The 20,033-nt window shown below is 41.7% G+C and overlaps 1 protein-coding gene across 2 annotated transcripts in view; it reads left to right on the plus strand.

Annotated features, from left to right (window-relative positions):
- The window catches only part of LOC102787422 (histone deacetylase 7-like), a 40,538-nt gene that overhangs the window by 15,908 nt on the left and 4,597 nt on the right, over nt 1–20,033 (plus strand). For both annotated transcript variants that reach the window (XM_006784476.3, XM_006784477.3), the window contains exons 2-21: nt 3,180–3,364; nt 3,951–4,038; nt 4,487–4,601; nt 4,730–4,800; nt 5,666–5,779; nt 5,990–6,087; nt 6,537–6,635; nt 7,093–7,246; nt 8,542–8,768; nt 8,982–9,188; nt 9,704–9,902; nt 10,050–10,183; nt 10,274–10,394; nt 10,494–10,543; nt 11,433–11,540; nt 11,747–11,802; nt 12,982–13,069; nt 13,928–14,047; nt 16,458–16,555; nt 19,463–19,581. In XM_006784476.3, coding sequence (XP_006784539.2) covers nt 3,180–3,364; nt 3,951–4,038; nt 4,487–4,601; nt 4,730–4,800; nt 5,666–5,779; nt 5,990–6,087; nt 6,537–6,635; nt 7,093–7,246; nt 8,542–8,768; nt 8,982–9,188; nt 9,704–9,902; nt 10,050–10,183; nt 10,274–10,394; nt 10,494–10,543; nt 11,433–11,540; nt 11,747–11,802; nt 12,982–13,069; nt 13,928–14,047; nt 16,458–16,555; nt 19,463–19,581 — 2,451 coding nt within the window. The remainder of the gene's footprint in view (nt 1–3,179; nt 3,365–3,950; nt 4,039–4,486; nt 4,602–4,729; nt 4,801–5,665; nt 5,780–5,989; nt 6,088–6,536; nt 6,636–7,092; nt 7,247–8,541; nt 8,769–8,981; nt 9,189–9,703; nt 9,903–10,049; nt 10,184–10,273; nt 10,395–10,493; nt 10,544–11,432; nt 11,541–11,746; nt 11,803–12,981; nt 13,070–13,927; nt 14,048–16,457; nt 16,556–19,462; nt 19,582–20,033) is intronic.

A 20,033-nucleotide genomic window follows, 5' to 3' on the forward strand; every position in this document is an offset into this window, starting at 1 on the left:
GTGAGTGTGTGCCTGTGTGTGTGTGTGCGAGCGTGTGCTCCAGTAAATTGTATGCGTGTGTGCAGGTGCGCGTGTGTGTGTGTGTGTGTCAGTGCATCAGCATGTTGCTGCAGCAGGGCCCACAGAAAGAGGATGGTGGTTGTGAAACGAATATGCTATTACAGAAACCAGAAGTTTGTCCCCTGTCTATTTTTAGCAGCACAACGCTGAAAAGAGAGACAGCGAAGCACGCACACAGATCTTATCGGCATGCACTTCTCTTTATTATAAAGTGCTCCAGATTTTTGTCTTGTAATTATGCAGCTCTTGCATTGTTTTAGGGTGAGAAATAAAACATTGCGACAAATGACGATGGCTAAAAGCACCTTTATTCTTGCTTTTGTCATGCCAAAACAAGTGTGTGCTGTGTATGTCTCCTCTTTTAGGCTCTGTTGGTAATATGATAGAAAGCAACCACGAGTTGCTGGAACCCTCAGGGTCAGCATAGAAGAAACCTTAACTGTTTAGGTAACTCTTTAAATGTACATTGCGGTTACTGGGGTGTTTTTTTTTTTTTTTTTCGTCGAGTCAGATAATGAGTCACGCTGTAACGCTGTCTAAAGGAACAGCTTCAGTGTCAGTACAAAAAAACCCACACATTTGTTTGGAAATTTGGCTTTTTTAAGTTGTAAATGTTGTAAATATAATATAAATAACATTGGGGTGATGTTGAAAGTGAGTTGAAGCCAGAGATGTATGGTTGTTGCGAAATGAAAAATGTGCCACAGGTGTTTGTTTTCTGTTTAGAAGAGAGATTGGCTTCCTGATCATTTCCTCTTTCTCAGGGGAGCTCACTCGTTTGATGAGCATGTGTGTGTGTGTGTGCGCGCGCGCATGTGAGCGTGGGTGTGTGTACGTGTGTGCAAGTTTGTCTGAGTCTCCACCACCACCGCCGGCCCGCTCCTCCAGTGATTGTCTGATTTCCTTTGAAAACACACAGCCATTCTTCTTGTAATACATACTGTGCTGCAGCTACTGGTACTTCCTGTTGCACCTTTTGCTTTATTATTACAGTAGAAGCTTAAGAAAATAAGCCCCTTGAATTTTAACAGTGTTGCATAATGTTCTATCGCAAAGGTATGAACCAGATGACAGTGGAGGGAGGCCCAGATATTTCTGATTGTCAGAGATGAAGTTTTGTCTGATGTGTCACAGATTACTTGAGTTAACTTGCAGGGTAGGATTCCAGTAAGGCACGGGCGAGAAGCCTGTAAAAATGCAGGCTTCATTTTTTTTTCCTAGAGACCTTTTTGTCCCATCTTTATCTCTACTGCTGTCGTGGGTTTTAGCCGTGACACAAAAGCTCATCTGTGTTTGTGTTGTTCTCTGCGTTACAATACAGCAAATATGAAAACCCAAGGCTGTCCCTGTGAACAGAAAGTGTTATAGTGAGCTCAGAGTTCTGCTATCAAGCAGGGTAACAGAACTGAAACCATTTGGTTTAAACTGTAAAGCACTATATTGAACTTACTGAATATTAATTCCCACCCTGTATTTGTTTGTTTGTTTTATCCTTTATGTGTTAATGAGCCACATAGCCTGCAGTCATAAGAGTGTGGGAGTGTTTCTTTCTTCAGAGGAATTCTGTCAACTCAAAATACTTTTCGCACACATGATTATTTTATTCTGAGTCAGGATTGCTGTGAGGAATGACAGCCAAACCACATTGTCTGGGCTGTCTGCAGATGTAGGGCTGTGGCTGAGAACGGAGGCCAGTTGAGAAGAACTGTGTAGCCTGTAGTTTTGTTTTGGGCTGGTTGGAGCTAATAACTGCAGCTGCTGTGGATTCTAATAGCCTCATTTTAACACACGCTGGAGGTTACGACAGAGAAATCAGTGTTTCTGAATCTGTTAGGGTGCGTTATCAGTGTAGTAGATTTCATTGTGTGATCCTATTTGTTAAATTGACAACTCCTATAACAACTGAATAGCTGCAGTGAAAGAAGATCTTCTCACATTTTGTGACATGAGAGAAATTTGCTACTCCCTCTACTGTGCTTTCCACAAAAGTTACTCTAATTTAACACAATATACTAGTAAAGAAAGAAGGGAAAAAATGTCCACTTACAGGACTTATGTGAGTAATATTGTGTATTATTTTAGGTTACAGTCATTCAGACATACAGGTTCAGTAAATTTCCTCATTCTTACATCCCTCCCATTGTCCTTTACCCTGGAGGGAGCAAAGTGTCTCCTTCCATACTGTATCTCTCTATGCTTTTGTATCAGTACCGAAACATTCCTCATCACGTTCATTGGTTTCATGTGTCAGTTGTATTGAAACGTAAGAACAGTATGAAGTTACCCATGGCCATGCATTGTGAACGCTTTTGTTTGTAATCGCAAAATGTGAGACAAACTTCAGCTTGGCGCTTTCTCACTTGTAGCTATAATTAGCCTCCATGTGTGTTTTATCTTTTCTAGGTCATACCATCAGGCCCACATTGGGATCCAATGATTTGTGGAAAAAGTAAAATAAGACAAGATATTTATGTTTTCGGTGGCCTTAAGAGTGCATAAATGGATCAAAACATTTTTGCGCCGCCCCCCACCGCACACACACACCTTTAAAAAGACACCTGTTTGTCATTAGGACACCGAGACCCGATTCAGATGTCTCGCTTGTGCTAATTTAGGCTTTTATTTCTTTCGCTTTTAGCAAAACCTGAAAGGGTGACGACAGATTCATGTGCCTGATCCAAATGCCTTAACCGCACAACGTTAAAATACAACTTCCCACCCTGTTTCTTTCACTTCTTTTATGCATCTCCAACCCCAGCATATAGAAGAATCTTTCATTTTTGTGCTTTCTGAATGTAATGTCCTCGGTATAAACCGGGAGGAGACACAAATTTGGAGCCATGCGCTGTTGCAAACCCCTTGTGCTTAAAGGAGCAGACAGAAGAAGCTTTAGTTTTGGATAATGAGCAGTTTACTTGAAGCGGGAAAACTTGAATGTGGTGATGATCTCTCTATGACAGGCAAACTTCAGAACAAGTGATGTAGATGAAGCAAGAAATGTTAAAGAGAAGCCTTCTGATTTTTCATCTGCTACCTACATAACAGTATCTATTTGCAAAGTCAGCAACATAATATGTTTCTCTCTCTCTCTCTCTCTGCCTATCTTTGTCCATCTTTAGTGGATGTGATCATCAGTAAGCAGGTTTCTTTGCCCGTTAATGGGAATCCACCCATGGACCTAAGTGTGACCCGCAGGTTGTTACATCCAGGCCCAGATTCGGCCATGCTGGCCCCCCGCCCTCCTTTCTTCATGGGATCCCTCACCGCTCAACATTGTGCCCAATTCTCCCAGCAGCACTTGCAGGTGAGGTCAAACTCAGATGTCAGTTCTCACATAGTTGAGCTGGACAGTGACATAATGAAGCTTCAGCATGAATTGGACATAGCATGGATCAGTGCATTGGCTGAAATCAGCCAGTTTAAAGCTTTACATTGAAAGTTTCTGTTTCCTCAAAATTCAGTGCATGGAAACAGAGACCAAATACCCTCATGACATTTTGCCCCTGTTCAAAAATTGCCACATCTGGCATTTATTTATGTGACTATAAGGTAGAATGACCGCCTGCCACATCAGCCACAGAAAAAAGCAGCTGTTTGCACCGCAGACCTTTAACCCGGTACTGTGCAGGACTAGTCAGAAATGAGTAAGAAGCAGATTTAGGTTACTATAAACAAACCATTTTCCCGGCATTTAATTTGTTATTGACACTTGTCACAGATTAACTGACTGATGCAGCACTTCAGTATCCTGTTTTTTTTTCTTCTATTTTTGTAAGCTATCTTATTCGAGATGTGTGTATTTATGTGCTTGTCAGAGACTGACAGTTGCAGCTTTTGTCCTTTGCTTGTGTAGATTTTAAAAATGCATTTCTCTGTGTTTTTTCCGTCAGTATAACATCGAACAAAGGCAAAGAGAGATGAGTGAGGAGAAAAGAGAAGAGCTACATCAGCTGATTCAAAAGAGTAAAAACGAGCAGAGTGAGTCCTGTGTTTTCTGTTTTCTCCACACTGTCATGTGTTTTCATCAGTTCTTTAAGCGACCATAAGGTGGTTTACGTGCTCTTCTTCTGAGTCATAGCACACTGTATGTTTTACTGAAAAAGAGGGGGATTTCCAGCAGTACTGTGAGGTATTCTCAGATTCCAGGGAAATTTGCACTCATATCAAACCAAAGTCAAACAAACAAGCTTGTTTTAGGAAAGCGTTTTTATTTTTACAATGTAGAGGAAATGAACAGTGCAAAGAGGATCTTGGCTCTTACTTCTGAATTTTCTTGACTGCTTTATGGGAAGTTGTAATAGAAAACGGTTGTAATTAGACTATTTAAATACTAAATCACTATTATTGTACTACTATTTATTATTGTCATCTACACTCTTGGACATATGCCCTTTGACTGTGTATGATCTTTTCTTTTTCTTGACAGGTGCTATAGCCAGTCCCCTGGTAAAGCAGAAACTTCGGGAGCACATAATTATGAAGAGCCAGCCAACCCATGATAGAGTGACTCCCAACCACAGCAGTCCTGCCCCAGGATTCGGGTGAGAGACATCAATGATTTTTCATTGATACAAACACAAAACAAATGCAAACACAGCACACACTCAGCAAAAACTTTATTGTGGTTACTTAAAATTGACGCAGTCTGTTGTTTTGTTTTGGTCACAAGGCTCCGGGTTCCTGATATGTCCCCGAAGCCTCAGCCTACACCCTGTGACCAGCGCGCCTTGAGAAGAACAGGTGAGACTCCTGCGGCTGTAGCCGTGTCCGAGATTGTGGTTCTCACTCTGAGGTTAAATTTGTAGAGGTCATGTGATTTTAAATTTTAAGTCTGCTAGACTGAAATCACCTGCAAAGCTAACGCTTAATGTTTAAAACAACCTGTCTTCATTGTCACTGACCTGTCCAAATAATGGAAAAAGTGAGGGAGAAAAGGCGTGTCCTTTGCATTGAGATGAGAGAAACTCATTTTTACATCAGCCCTGCAGGGTCAAAGAGAGGTTGAACAGCCATAAATAAAACAAACAAAAAAAAAACAATAGATACAGTGAGACACAAAGACCTGAGCGGTTATATAACTTGGTAAGGTATGTGTAAAATGAACTGCGTGAGAGTCCAGAGCAGTTCTCCATCACTGTGTGAATGAGAGCGAGCGTGGTCACGCCTTCCTCTACATTTCTCTGAGTACACGTACCATTATTTATTTGCGTTACCCTAGAACCATCAGCGCGCACACACACACACCCTCCAGTGCTTTTGTTGGCTCTGTGACAACACAAATTTTTCTTTTATCCACTTTGAGTCAGCCACTGATTGATTACTTTATTCAGGTTTATTGGAGACTGACCAATGTATACAATGGACGTTTTGATTCTCTTGTCCAGGGCTGAGGTATTTGTTTTGTGGGGTTATGGTACAGAAATTGAGCACGTCGTTATAGTGTGTGCGTTGTTGAGTAGGTGCTTTCAGGCCGGTGTAGCCGATGTATAAAGCAATGATATAGTAATGTGAGTTTGAGAACTACAAATACCTTTCTTTACTCTTGATGAGAGCTTATGTGCCCATTTCTTCATGTGTATGTGTGTGTGTGTGTGTGTGTGTGCAGTGTCTGAGCCCACGCTGAAGTGGAAGTTAAAGAAACTCATCACCACAAGGCCAAACCCGCTGCAGCGAAAGATCAGTGCCCCTCCTGCAGTCAAGCACAGGACCGAAACTCTGGGTAAACTATTTACATTCACTTGGATCTCTGTCAGAGTTTTATTCTTCGGCTCTGTTAGCTGTTTCTTGTTAAAGTTTCTTTGATCTCGCCTTTCTAACCTTCCAGAAGCGCTCACCATCAGATTTCAGCACAGCTTGATAACTTTTCCATTATGGCGTAAGCAACTGATACTGGTGGGTCTCATAGGTTTCTTTCCATTCTGTCGTGCAGACTCTTCCCAGAGTGGCAGCAGCAATCCAGCATCAGGGTGCAGCTCTCCAAATGACAGCCTCCATTCAGAGAATGGGTCCCTACCACTGGCTCATGAGGTAAGCCCTTTTATATATATGTAAGTACATCTAGCAGGTTTTCTTGTCCTCCTTAGCATATAATGAATGCACAGTGAATCCTCAGTGAACTATTTAACCATACACAAGGTTCTTTTAAACTTTTCATTATGGATTCATTTAAACAGTACATCCAACTTCTCTCTGTTCTGAGAAGTAGAAAAATATACACTTGAAGTACTGAAATGCTTAATTCTGATCTTTTCGGTGCTCCATCTATAGCCGAATAGCCGATGTCAAAATAAATTTGTGCAGTTTTCTTTTCACTATGTTGAACATATTTATCCTTGGCTTGTTAGTTTTGATAGTACTGTATATATAGTACTGTATTTAACACTTTTACTACAATCAGGTTCAGGTTTAGATGAATAGATATATTTAGAGATCAATAATATGTTAAAAATGTAACGAAAATAACCTTCCTCATTCAGTCACAGAGGCTGTTGCTGAAGGATGGTAATTTAGCTCGATTCACCGTGCCTTCCAATCCCCCTGCGATCCCCAACATCACTGCTGGACTTCCTGCACAGGTGAGCAATGCTAGGATTTCCTCCAGAATCAATGCATAAAATATTGAGGTTGTGCCACTCCTGTTCCTGAAACTAGCACCACTTTAAAGGACACAGCTTGCATAGATAAACATTCACACTGTTGATCTATTTGTATTCAAGTGCGATATCGTTTCTGAAATAGTGCCTGCACACATGAACACTTATAGAAACTTGTGGTTTCACTTCCTTCTTGAACTGTGTGCGGCTTCTATATTTTGTGAGTCTCTCTTGGTAATTTACCACCTTTTTGACTACGATAACACAGTTCAGCAGTCCATCTATGCACTGTGACAGGCTGTCAAACCCCTAAACTATCCATTAATACTCAGCTTTTCTCATTTTTAGACTACCATAAGAGTAATCATTAAATTACTAGTGATTGCTTTAGAATTTCCTGTCATCTCCTCTCGTCTTTCATTCTCTTCTCTTTCCCCAGGCTGACTTGCGAGAAGCAAGGCCATTGGCAGTATCTGGTCTCCATCAGGTTTACTTGCCTCTGGAAGAAAGCAGTCCAGCTCTTTCTCAGCGGCTACAGCCTGTGTTCATACTGGATCCACACACCAGGCTTCTGCGCCCCCAGCTTGTCTCTCGTGAGTTATATTCCTGTTATGCCTCAATGTGCATATTGAACACACTTCCTTTGCATTGCTTACTCAATGGCAAGTCAGGATGGTTGTTCACAGACTTTGTTTGTTTTATTTATATAATGTAAGTAAATGTATGTACATATGAATTCTAGATACAATACAACAGCAGTGCATTTTACTTTTTTTAAAAATAGCAGTCAGTAAAAATATGAAATAATGACGACGTAACACATAAATGAGTCCAGTTAAGCCTGAATGTGGTGAACTTGGAAACAGAGATGAGTGGAATTTAACAAAACAACCACAGTAAGTCTTGTTAACAAATTTAGAATGACATTTGCTAAATATATATATATATACTGATTGATTATTGCTGTGTTATTAAAACTGGAAAGTGAGGGCTCTATAAAGAACTACATAACAGTCTGCACTTCACACTTTTTCACATTGTTTATAGTCAAACTCTTTATTAATTACGGTAATTAATTTCAACCTCTGACAGGATCTTTTGCTCTAAGCACAGAGATTTAATTACCTCTTTCCATAATTTTTCTTTTATCCATGATTTCTGAACTGAGCCCAACAAATAAGCATTTCCTTTTCTTCTATTCCTATAGTGAATCTCTCAGTTTCACCCTGTGAGAAATTGTGCTTCTTCTTTACTGTTATCTTAACCCAAGGTTTATTTGGTTTTTTGTTTTTAAAAAGAGCCATTTCATATGCTAATGCTGAAATAAGGCGCTGACTCCATTCATTCATGACTGATAATGGAAGAGGAAGTCGGGCTCAAAGAATGAGATATATAAAGTAGGGTAGTGTAGGCGCACAGCTCTAAAAATCTGAGTAAAAGAATATAAATAAATGTCTGCCATTCTAAGTACACATAGCTTTAGTTATGAATGGACGCTAACTTGCATCAGATCCATCCTGACTTGCTCTACTGATGCTAAAACAAGTTCAAATGACTGCATTTAAAAAGGTGTGTTTGTGAGAGGTCTCTAAGACTCTATCGAGAGAAGATCGATACCTTGTCTGCGTTGTGCTGTGTTTCTGTTGCATCATTTTTCAAAATGGCACGAGGGCGCTCTCTGCTGTAAGTGCTGCTCTACATGCAAGCAATGCATGGCTCTCAATATTTTTAATTTTTAAGTGTTTTTAATATGAAATACAGCTGTGGAATATTTCATCCTTCTACAGTTGAGTCCAATAACAAGAATCGATTTAGATTGGATTTTTTTTTTCCTGCCTTCTTGTTTTTCAGCTCTTCTAAAACATTATGTTTCTTCTCTTCTCCACAGTTCCTGGTTTGAGCACCATCTCTCTGCAGCAGCACCCTCACCTGTCTTCTCTGTCCAGAAGAGAAGGTCACAAACCTTTGGAACGAACACGTTCAGAACCGCCACCCTACAGCCACTCACAGTTATCTCTGCAAACCAGCCATCACCCGCACATCCAGCACTCGCTGAACCAGCAGTACCACAGGAGCGGGGCGGAGAGATTCAAGCAGAATTCACACCTGAGCAAGGTGAAAGGAGGCTCATTTCTTAAGAAGTATAATCTAGTACTAACAGATTGACTAATGACCACTGTGTGCACCTGCTTGGATTTCCTTTTTCATGATCAGTCTTACTGAAATATGTCTTAAACAGAGTCCTTATTTTAAGAATTGAAAACTGTAAAAGTTCTAGCTTACGTGAGCTGTGGAAAAAAGATAGATAATAGGCTTCCTCTGACACAGATCCCATCGGAGGACATGGACCTAGAGGAGACTGGATCGGGATCAGGTTCGGGGACGGGTTCTGTGTGCGGCTCAGAGCCCGGATCAATTTGTGAGGATGACTATCGGCGGAGACAGAGCAACGCCAGCACAGACTCTGTGTACGACACAGAGTCTATTACCTCCTCCCGGGAGAGCTTGATCGAGCCCTCCTACTCTTACAATCAGGTAAAAGTCACTCTTACGTGTGCACACATAGAAATTATTCTTATTTTTTTATTGCCTACTGGCGCATGAATCAGTGAATCTCTTCTAATGATCTTAAGCAGTAACATATCTTATCATGAGTGCCCCTTTCTGGTCCACTAATGATTGAGTATTAGTTAGCAGATTAGCAGACAGTATTATGATTACCACTATCTTGCATCCGTAACATAAATGAATTCTTTCGAATGGAGCGTCTTTTTGCCATCAGGAGGCACTGTTGCCTTGCTAATACAAGCAGAAGACTTTGATTTACAGTATCACTTCAGTATTCTTGGAAGAGCTCACTTTTCTTTATCAACAGTCTGTTTTAGAGAAGGAGAAATAAGCGCACCAAATAATAAGTCTCTTATTTGAGTTTAGCATATTGTGTATGTGACAGGTTTCCTGCAGGGAGTCTTTACTATGTGCAGCTGCTGATAAATCCTTACATATTCTTGACTATTGTCTGTTCTTTTTTTCACCCGCTGTTCTTGCAGAGGCAGGTGATCCTTAGACCAAGTCTGCAGATAGATCCGATGGGTGTGCCATCCTTAATTTGGCCTCACCAGCCTGTCAGTCGGTCCCGGTCCTCCCCCGCCTCCACCTCCCTGCCTCCTGCTTCACATCAACCCACCACCATACCTTCCATGTCATTATCCAACCCTGCTACAGACACCCAGCTGCGCTTCACCACAGGTGAGTGACAGTTGATCAGCAACATTAAAAGAAGCATTCCAACTACCTGAGGATGTAATTTGATTACAAGATATGACGATGGTATTACAACATTATTGAAGAGGGACAATATGGTCAAATGATGTGTTTCCATGTGTGTGCATCTAGGTTTAGCATATGATGGTCAGATGCAGAAGCACCAGTGTATTTGTGGAGACAACAGCCGTCACGCTGAGCATGCAGGAAGGATCCAGAGCATCTGGTCTAGACTGCATGAAAGGGGTCTAAGGAGTCAGTGTGAGGTATGGTGCACACACATTATCCTACAGATGCATACCCCATGACCATAGCATGCAGTCTAAATGTATATATCTGTATACTTCTATTTCTAGCGCATCCGCAGTAGAAAAGCAACCCTAGAAGAGCTGCAGTCAGTCCATTCAGAAAAACACGTACTTTTATTTGGCACCAACCCGCTCAACCGCCTCAAGCTGGACAGCCGCAAACTCGCTGGTAAGACCAATAACAAACGTGAAGAACACAATGACTATAGCGCAATTGTAATAGTAATAATGATAACAATATGTTCGTGTTATACATTATCCTCTACAGGAATCCTGTCTCAACATGTTTTTTTGATGTTACCATGTGGAGGGGTTGGGGTAGGTGTTACACATACACCTAAGCACACAAATTAAACAAGTCATTTTGGAATCTTTTCACTTTCTAATTGCAATGCTGAGCAACAAAAGCTGCATGGGTGGTTATGCCTCATTACACAGTTAAGCTAAGAAGACTACAAATTGCAATTGCTATTGTTTTTGGCTACTTTAAAATCTAAATTATACAAATGTAGGACATTGCATACATCGTTATTGCTCATAGCATATTCATCTACAATAGAGATGTGAGAAAAAGGAAAAGGAGAGGGAAAAAAGATAACATAAAGACTGCATAAAAAAGACTTTCAAGTGGCTGGATGTGGGGGAAACAGAGTATCAGGATAGAGAAAAGTCAAATTTAAGAGAAAAACAATAGTAGGAGAGCAGAACAGATTAAATGGAACAATGCACTATGGGGAAAGGAACAAAGCGGAGAATGACATGGGAACATTGATTATAATGCTATAAGAACTGTTGTTAGGAGAGGAGAGGAGAAGACGAAAAGCTGAAGGGGGCTGGGTGTCAGTTGATAAGAGAACTGATCTGCCTGGATTTCCGGCCCTTGGCTGCTCTGGTGAAGAGGGGTGATTGGAACAAGATGGCAAAGTCTGTGATAAAAGAAATTCCTCTGATTTCATTGTTCCCCAGCAGTATAGCATCATGCCACCAATAAATGACTTTTGACAAACAAGTACCATAGAATTTTTTTTTTAACTTAGAGCAGAAACAACAAAGAAAGAGTCGATGTACAAAGAAAAGTCTCTAAACAATGGTTGGCATAATGCACACAGAAGTTTAACGTTATTTTTAGCAGATGAGCAAAATCTGATTAAAATCTGTAGCTGACTTTTAAACTGACTGCAAGCATCTCCCCTCGTTTTTCTGTCAGGTGGATATTGATACAGTCTGGAACGAACATCACACATCAGCAGCCTCCCGCATTGCTGCAGGATGTGTCACAGACCTGGCACTGAAGGTGGCACAAAGAGAGCTGAAGGTGTGTCTTTATAACCAAATACCTCAATGCCATGGGCTTTGTCAAGAATTTCAAAACTGCAGTCTATCGCCATAATGTGCTGCAAACCTTGGCAAAACACCCACTATTGGTTATAACGACATAAAGACGTGAACCTTTTTCACGTGTGGAGATCTGGCGTTATAAAAGCAGCAAAGTGTTGAAGGTTTTTCTGCCCTTTTTTACAGAATGGCTTTGCAGTTGTGAGGCCCCCTGGACACCATGCAACCCATTCCTCCCCTCTGTAAGTACAGCAGTGTACACGCACACACCACACACACACACACACACGGACACATACCAGGAGCCAGCAGGCCTGCAAAGTGTTTCAAAGGATTTATTGCAAACCAGCTATACTTCTGAGCAAGAGAGAGAGAGAGAGTGCCCGGCTCTCTCTACCTTAATGTATGTGTGTCTGAGTCTGTGCTGTGTGTTACCTGCTCGACGCCCGAGGCAAACTTCCTCCTCCACTCAGTTTCTTTTAAGCTTTCAAGGCACAAAGCAAAGCACCTCAGAAGAGTAGTGTACATGTGCGTGCACAGTAAATGTGGGTCTTTGTGTGGATGCGCATACTTGCGTGCATGAATTTGTGTAAGTCTTTGATTAAAGGCATTAGCCAAGTAACCACATTCAGCTGGGACTCTATGTGTCTGTATCTGTGTGTGTGTGTGTGTGTGTGTGTGTGTGTGTGTGTGTGTGTGTGTGTGTGTGTGTGTGTGTGTGTGTGTGTGCTCAGCATTGCTTGTCACTGGTTATTTATGGGATGATAATGACTTTTCTTGATGAGCAAAGTTTAGACAGCTTATAATATATACCGTTCACGGAGACAGTCACACTTTACGACCCATGCTGACACTGCCACTTCCAACATTCCTCCATTGTTTTTCCTACATCAACACTTTTCTTTTTTTTTGCATACCTTTATAGCGGATAGTGAGTGTTTAGGGATCGGCTGCACCAAGTTGTGAGTTCATTTCTCTAAAATTATCTCACACGTCCTGCCCGCTGCTCTCGCTGCACTATCATTTGGAATGAGGAGTGGGGTTTTTTTGGGGTTTTTTTGATAACCTTGGTTGTCTATTTGTCAGAGAATTTGTGGGTTCTGCATTTCTCAAGAGTGTGAGATTTTCTACTCAGCATAACGTTTTTTGTTTGTCAGCAGACGAAACAACTCGAACTGAAACGTCCTCATTTCTCAAATATTTGCTGTAAACGTTAACGTGGCAGGATCATCCCTCTGTGACTTTCACGCTGGAGTCAGCGCTGTGACTGTCGCAGCCTGGACTAAATAGCCACCATATGATAACTGGAGCCTTTCCTTAGAGGTTCCTAAGGTCCATATGGTGGTTCTGTGATATTAATTTAGTGAAGATGTCGTGATAAAGACATGTGGCTGCCACTCTTCCTGTCTGTTTGTCCACAGGGGCTTCTGTTTCTTCAACTCTGTGGCCATCGCTGCCAAGCAGCTCCAGCAGAAACTCAGCGTCAGCAAGATCCTCATTGTGGACTGGGTGAGGACCCACCGCACGACCAGCATCACTGGTCTCCACATGGACAGGAATAAACACACAAAAACACAGATGCAAAGGCACACAAATGTGTTGTAGGTACAAACAAGGTCCCAGATGCGGTAGCACTGCTATTTATCACTTAATTGAATTAGACACTGTTATCTCTGGTAGCCATGTGTGAGCTGAACGCTCTCACACCAGGGTTGAGGTCTTCACTCAAAAAATGTAAAATATTAGACTTTGTGTTAAAGACCAATCTTTTGCATAACATGACAGTTATATATCTTGTCATATAACTGCCAGTTATTTGACAATATAGCTATACCATAACAAAGTATGTCCACAAATCCCTTTATTAATAAGAGATATAGGAGGATGTGAACCTGATCTCCGCACATCTCCATCTCCAAGTTATACACTACTTCTGTCCGGTACTCCATAAAAAGACATAAAAGTCTACATTTAATTATTTTTTTAATCCACCCATTATACAGTTCACATCTGCAGATATTGATCCACTATCACATGGTCACCTCTGTTCAGCATGTGTGTATAAGATCTTGCATGCTCTCTGTCATTGTTAGTTACTGCATCAGCACTGACTAATACCTAATTTATTAAATACGATTAAAATGCGTCTCCTGTTGACAGGGAAAAGCATGAATGCTTTACAGATTTTTCTTCCTGCGTTAGGGGTCATATGTTTAACACATGCTTTTGACTTAAAAAAGATACACTGCTCAATATAAAACATACAAGGATTTAAATTGTTTTGAATTTGCCAAGGTTAAAATTCTGTGTGAAATAACAGCGCGAGTCCTTGGCAGCTTTATAACTAATCATATAATCACTCTCCAGGATGTACACCATGGCAACGGCACCCAGGAAGCCTTCTACAGCGACCCAAGTGTGCTGTACATTTCTCTACATCGCTATGACGATGGCAACTTTTTTCCTGGTAGTGGACACCCCAGCGAGGTAGGTACAAAACACTCCTCCACAGCCATGCTGTGCTTTTCTGCTTTTGCTTATAATCCCGGTATCAGCTTTCTGATTGACGACAGTGAACACATTAGCCTAACAAGACCACAGGTTCTTCTTTTTGATTGTGGACATTCATGTGGCTATTTCTCATTACTAACTTGGCTGCCTGAGATAGTTTATAACAATATAATCAAAGACATCGTGAAGACAGATATGCTGGCACAGAAATGTTTGGTAATTATGTGATTCCTTTAGGATATTAGAGATCTCAAACGCTTATGTTTAACATTTACTTGCTAAAACAGGAAGAATTATTGGCCATTCAGTCAAGGAATTATCTGCATAATATAAACTTCCAACTGCAAAATCAGTTTGGTTGTGACTGACTTTTCACGATTGCAGTCTGCACTATAGATCTGTTCTCCAGCAGTGTATGGATGTGAAAGTCAAATATATGAGCAGTCAGAGTCGATTACATCACAATTACATTACATTACATTACTAATACAACTGGATTCATGACGCTATAATTTGAGCAACGAAGGTTACGGTTCACTTTTGTTAACTGTCAGTCCGGCATCGTCATGACAACCTATTATGGATACCCCAGATGTCTTTTGAATTCACCATGTGCTCATCTCATTGTGTTTGTGAGTGGTTTAGTTCCAATTTCGAATGTATTTAAGAAACTTCAGGTCTTTGGATGTTGAAGCTTCCCAGCAGGATGTGCACGGTTTTGCATGCCTATGTTTGCATACAGGATATTGAGATGCCTATGAATTCTGCCTGTGGTCTTACCAGAAACCAAGTGTGATGACAGCCCTCAGGCAGATGTACTGACCCGAACCCACGCTGGCATTCATCGCCCGCTCAGTCACTCGCATTCCCTCATATATTCTCCCATCTCCCCCAACAACAATGCGGATAAAATAGTCAGTGTTTTCTCATAAAATCCCACGAGGAGGGGACGCGGCATAAAATGCTTTTTTGGCTTGGATGTGGCTTTGCCTTAAGTGGCCTCTCAACCTCTGGTGAACAGTGCGGTAAACCTCTGGAGTCTCGCTGTCCCCCGTGTAGGTATATAACGCACCATGGGGTAGGGGGTGTGATGTCATAGGCATAACAGAGAGTGCCGAGTACCTCACAGAAACCAGCACAGGCCTAATCCAGTCCAGCAATTCTTGAAACATGAAAGAGAGAAAGAGGACAGAGGGGAGTGCAAGAAACTTGGAGCTATAGAAGGAGTTGTGTGTGTGTGTGTGTGTGTCCACGAGCACGTGCGCGCGTGCATGCGGGTACATTACCAGTTGGCAGAGGACAGGAGGCCTCATGTGTTTTTCGTTTGCCCTGTGAACATCCCGTCCACTGAGAGAAGAATGGAGACAGACGCTCTGCGATGCTCATCAGCATTCTTTTCTCTTTCAAGCATCCTCTCACACCCATGCACACACACACATGTACGCACACACAAAGAAAATTACCACACATCTTTGCCAAGTGCGTGTCAATCAACCGCCTCAATCTCTCTTCAAACTGACACATTGACTGATGGTGAAAGGCCTAGAGAGCAGCTAAATGGCTGCTAGCAGGACTACAAAGAGAGAGGCAGGAATCCTTAAACCTTCTTTCCAAAGACCCGGGACTCAGTTCACTTTCTGCCCCAAAATATTTGAGGTCAAACTGACAGGAGATCCACTCGACTTTGTGTACTCTGCTTGGCAATTTCAAGTACACGCCAAGTCCAATACAGCTTTAAAAAAATCACTAAAATATTTACAACATGTAAAATGAGCAGTATAGCGCAGTATGTCATGTCTTTTCATTTGACATGTCATACACATGAAACTCTCTAAACATCCATATAAAAAAGCACATTATACAGTCATTTCAATTACATAGCTTTTCAGTACATAAAACAGTATGCAACATACGGTATGTGGCTCTTATTCGTAGTTGTTTTTTTTGTTTTTTTTATATATCATGCAACCGTTGCCAAATGAAAAGTACTTCCCAGTATAGCTGTAAGCCTAAATCTTGGGAACCGTAAACGGGTGTAACTCTGTTGTGGCTCCGGGTGATTTATAAGGCCATTTGACAAATTATATCAAAATCAAAATGGAGGGACAGGGGTGTTGAATTAACAGCCATCCGTCTTTCATTTAGGAATCATAATCACTCCCTCGTGCTGCCTTAAAGAGATGCAGCCACTTCGCCTCGGTTGCTGCAATGCAAAAGTTTTGCAACAGCGGTGCTGATTTTGTGAACATTTGACGCAAATCTGTCAACGTCACACAGTTTCTCAACTTTCACTGGGACTCATTAACTTTCTCGACATTGACGGAAACTCTTTCTCTCTGACACACGCACCCCACTCTCTCCCCCCTCTGTGTTTGTCTTCATCCAGGTGGGTGCAGGTCCAGGTGAGGGCTTCAATGTCAATGTAGGATGGACCGGAGGACTGAACCCTCCAATGGGCGATGCTGAATACCTGGCTGCGTTCAGGTAAAGAAGTTCTTATAATACTGTAGTAATGAAGCATTTAAAGGTCTATACTGGTGTTTGAGATACTTGCCAAAATTAAAATGAAGGTAGCATAGACCTCAAAACTTGAGATAGGTGTTCACCCCCCCCAGAACATTATATTTACGTTTGACTTCTCTTACGGTTAGTGTCACACATTGTGTTGCCAGCAGTGTTTCTCGCTTGTTGCGCTCTCATTCTGGCTTGAAGCTCGGCAAGCAGCACGTAATTGCTTGCCGAATATTCAGTTTTGAATCCAAGGTACACTTATCTCCTCCTTCGTCATGTCAGTGCGCCTATCAACCTTCAGCAGTCAACACAACAGCTGTGCATGCAGCTCAGCTCGCTTATGAAAGCACTTTAGTCATTTAGCATCCTCCACACATCTCTAATACGCAAGCTGATCACTCCCAGGTAAAGCACATTCTGTTCAAATCACAGTACCACAAATACACATGTTGACTATGAGCCAGCTGCTACCCAGTGTCAGTACACTTTGTATGTGAAGGGCTAAACAATAATGATTTTTTATATAACATGTGTAATTACACATTATGGATATCATTTTTGAACTAATTCCAGACGCCTACGTAGGCGTGTTACCCAGACACACCTTTGGTCTTGCAGCACTTTTCGTTTCATTCAAGCTATTTTTCCTGAATGAATATGCTTTGATTCTGCACCACACTCTCAAACACACGTAATGAACTCAGAATGTTTCTGTCAGCAACACTGGCTCGCCACCAGATGATTAAGCTCTCTACATGGTGCTGCATGCACCAGACACAGTGGGTGGGCCCCTCGTCAACGGAAAGATGCTAATGAGCTAACCCATTCTGGTAAAATCCATACAGCCAATAGGCATCCTCAGAAACACTAAGTCCAGTGTTTACTGGAGCCCTGGATACTAATTAAGAAACAACTGGTCCTTTCCTGAGCAGCCGTCTGGTTTTGGTATTTTTTATCCAGTTTGGGGAAATGGCAAGCTTTTTCATGTGTAAAACTTCCTTAGTAAACCGCAGTACAGTACTGTACTGTATTGTGTGTTACACATAAAAGCTAATATCAAATCATAGCTCTGTAGCGCAGGAGTGTCGTGGTGGTCCGTGGCAGTTGGAGGCACATACCGTGTAGCCGTGTCCGGGGCAACCTTTATCATATGTCACCACGAAGAGACCAGAATTCCTCAGTTATAATTGGTTGGGTTTGGGGTTAGAAACAAAGAACAACTTATATTACGTTTGAATAATTTTTCTGTGAACTTTGCCACCATTCTGTGAATTAACCAGTGCAAATAAATGCGTAGCATGCTTTACAGACAAAATTTAATGCATCATGAATTTGTGTTTATGCAATTAAGTCTACCTAACCTCGTGCCAGCTCTGTAATTCAATTTGATTTAGATGACAGGGTGTTCCAGACTCTCTGTGTTTCTCCTCGGGATGGAACAGAAAACTAGCCAGAGTGCGGTTACTGATGATGTGTGTCTCTGTTTTTGGGTGTGTATTGAAGGAATATTGTGGTTGGGAGTGGTGGTGGGACTCTAGTACAATCAAGAGAGAGCTCAGCTGCTTTGAGATTAAGCGTCGTGATGCATTTCGTATTTGTGTGGAGGATTACTAAGACGGTCAGAATTTAAGCTCGGCCGAATCACCAGTAGCACACCACGAATCAAACTTGCAGTTTCAAAGGAAGAGCATGCATATGCAGGTATCGCAATGTGTACATAGTGTGTATGTGCATGTAAATACATTTCCTGTGTATTTCCAAGTGGCTACTGACCAATGATGAACTGTGGAGGAGAGGAGAATAGAGCAGAAGAGAGGAGAAGAAGTGGGGGGTACATTGTTAGGGAATCCAAAGGCGGCGTAATTAGGCCCAATGGATCCCAGATGGCTGGCTGTCAGTGACGTGAGAAGAGGGACGAGCTCCTAATAGGAACCAGACGCACACAAACGTCTTTGAACTGCCGCTGAGAGGGGGTGGAGTGTGTGTGTGTGTGTGTGTGTGGGGGGGGGGGGGGGGGGGGGGGGCGGAGTGAGAAAGAATCAAACGCGGCATGGGCCGTGTGCTCTTGCTAAAAAACTGGCAGCTAGAGACAAGAGGAAGTAAGAAGGAGAGCAAAGAAGCAAGAAAACTGGGCTCCCATGAGTGGAGTTTACAGTCTGTGGACACCTCAGCCTATATATGTCAAGGGTCTCCCTTTACCTGTTTGTAACATGCAGAGAAAAACTTTTAATTGTGTCCCACTTGTAGACCCACTTTTTTTCAGTTTTTCTAAATGCACATATCTATCTATCTATATAGATATATATATCTATATAGATAGATAGATAGCCAAGTAAGGTTTGCAGAGCGCTCGTTCTTCTTTTTTAACGGCTTCACATTTAAACAGTTGCACACATTCACACCTGGGAGGTGCCCCACCTTCCACGGTTGGCTGCTTACCAAGAGTGGATCAAGAACAGAGATGAAGCACTTGGAGCGCTGCCTTTGATAATTTCTCTTTTCATGATTTTCAAATAGGGGAGCTATTTGCAATCACTTACAATTAAGTAAGTGTTTGCAGTTAACAGTCCAGATAAAAGTTGTGCAGTATATGAATGCTCTTTGTGAAATCAGTCACTTCAACTCTTTTTTTTGTTCAAACTCTCTTCATTACAATAATTAATCTGTTACAGCCTGCTCTGATGTTAATTTGATCACACATTATGTTCTACTCACCCCACCCCTCAGTTCTCATTTTCTCTCAAATCATGAACACCTGTTGAAAAAAAAATTACTTCTTAAATGTGCTGTCTAATTTCTGCCTGGCCACACTGCTTGATGAATAGAACATAACACGCAGTGTTTGCTTTACGCCATTGCGTTTCCTTTTGTGGTCCTCAGAGCTGTGGTGATGCCCATCGCTCACGAGTTTTCCCCTGATGTCGTCCTCGTGTCAGCTGGCTTTGATGCTGTCGAAGGACATCCATCATCGCTCGGAGGATACAAGGTTACAGCCAAGTGTAAGGTTCACCCAGCCTCTCATTCAGCACACTTCCTGATCAACGTGCTCTTATGAGCCATATTTCTCTATGAGTTATAATAAATATTTGCATGTCCTGCATTTGTTAGATTTCTTATTATTACAGTTACAAAGGTTGGCTATCCTTCACAGACTGCTGTCAAACAGATAAACACTCTTATGCTGTGCAGACTTAGTGCTGATGTCAGATATTATCACTGATGTGTAACGCAGTTTTCAGAGTGCAGCTTTGTAGAGAAGTGAAAGTTTGTTTGTAGAACCTGTTTCTTTATATGAGCCAGTCTTTATGTTTAGCTAAAACTTATCACCATAATAGACTGTATATAAAAATGCACATAGGCACTGTGATGTCATTCTTTGGTTTGTTAAGCCCCATTTTGAAGATTTCAGTATTATGGCCAATTCTTTTTTGAGTAGTTTCTCGAGCCAGAT

The sequence above is a fragment of the Neolamprologus brichardi genome, chromosome 5 (assembly GCF_056152115.1).
Source record: "Neolamprologus brichardi isolate AB-2024 chromosome 5, ASM5615211v1, whole genome shotgun sequence".
In the NCBI taxonomy this organism is placed as follows: domain Eukaryota; kingdom Metazoa; phylum Chordata; class Actinopteri; order Cichliformes; family Cichlidae; genus Neolamprologus; species Neolamprologus brichardi.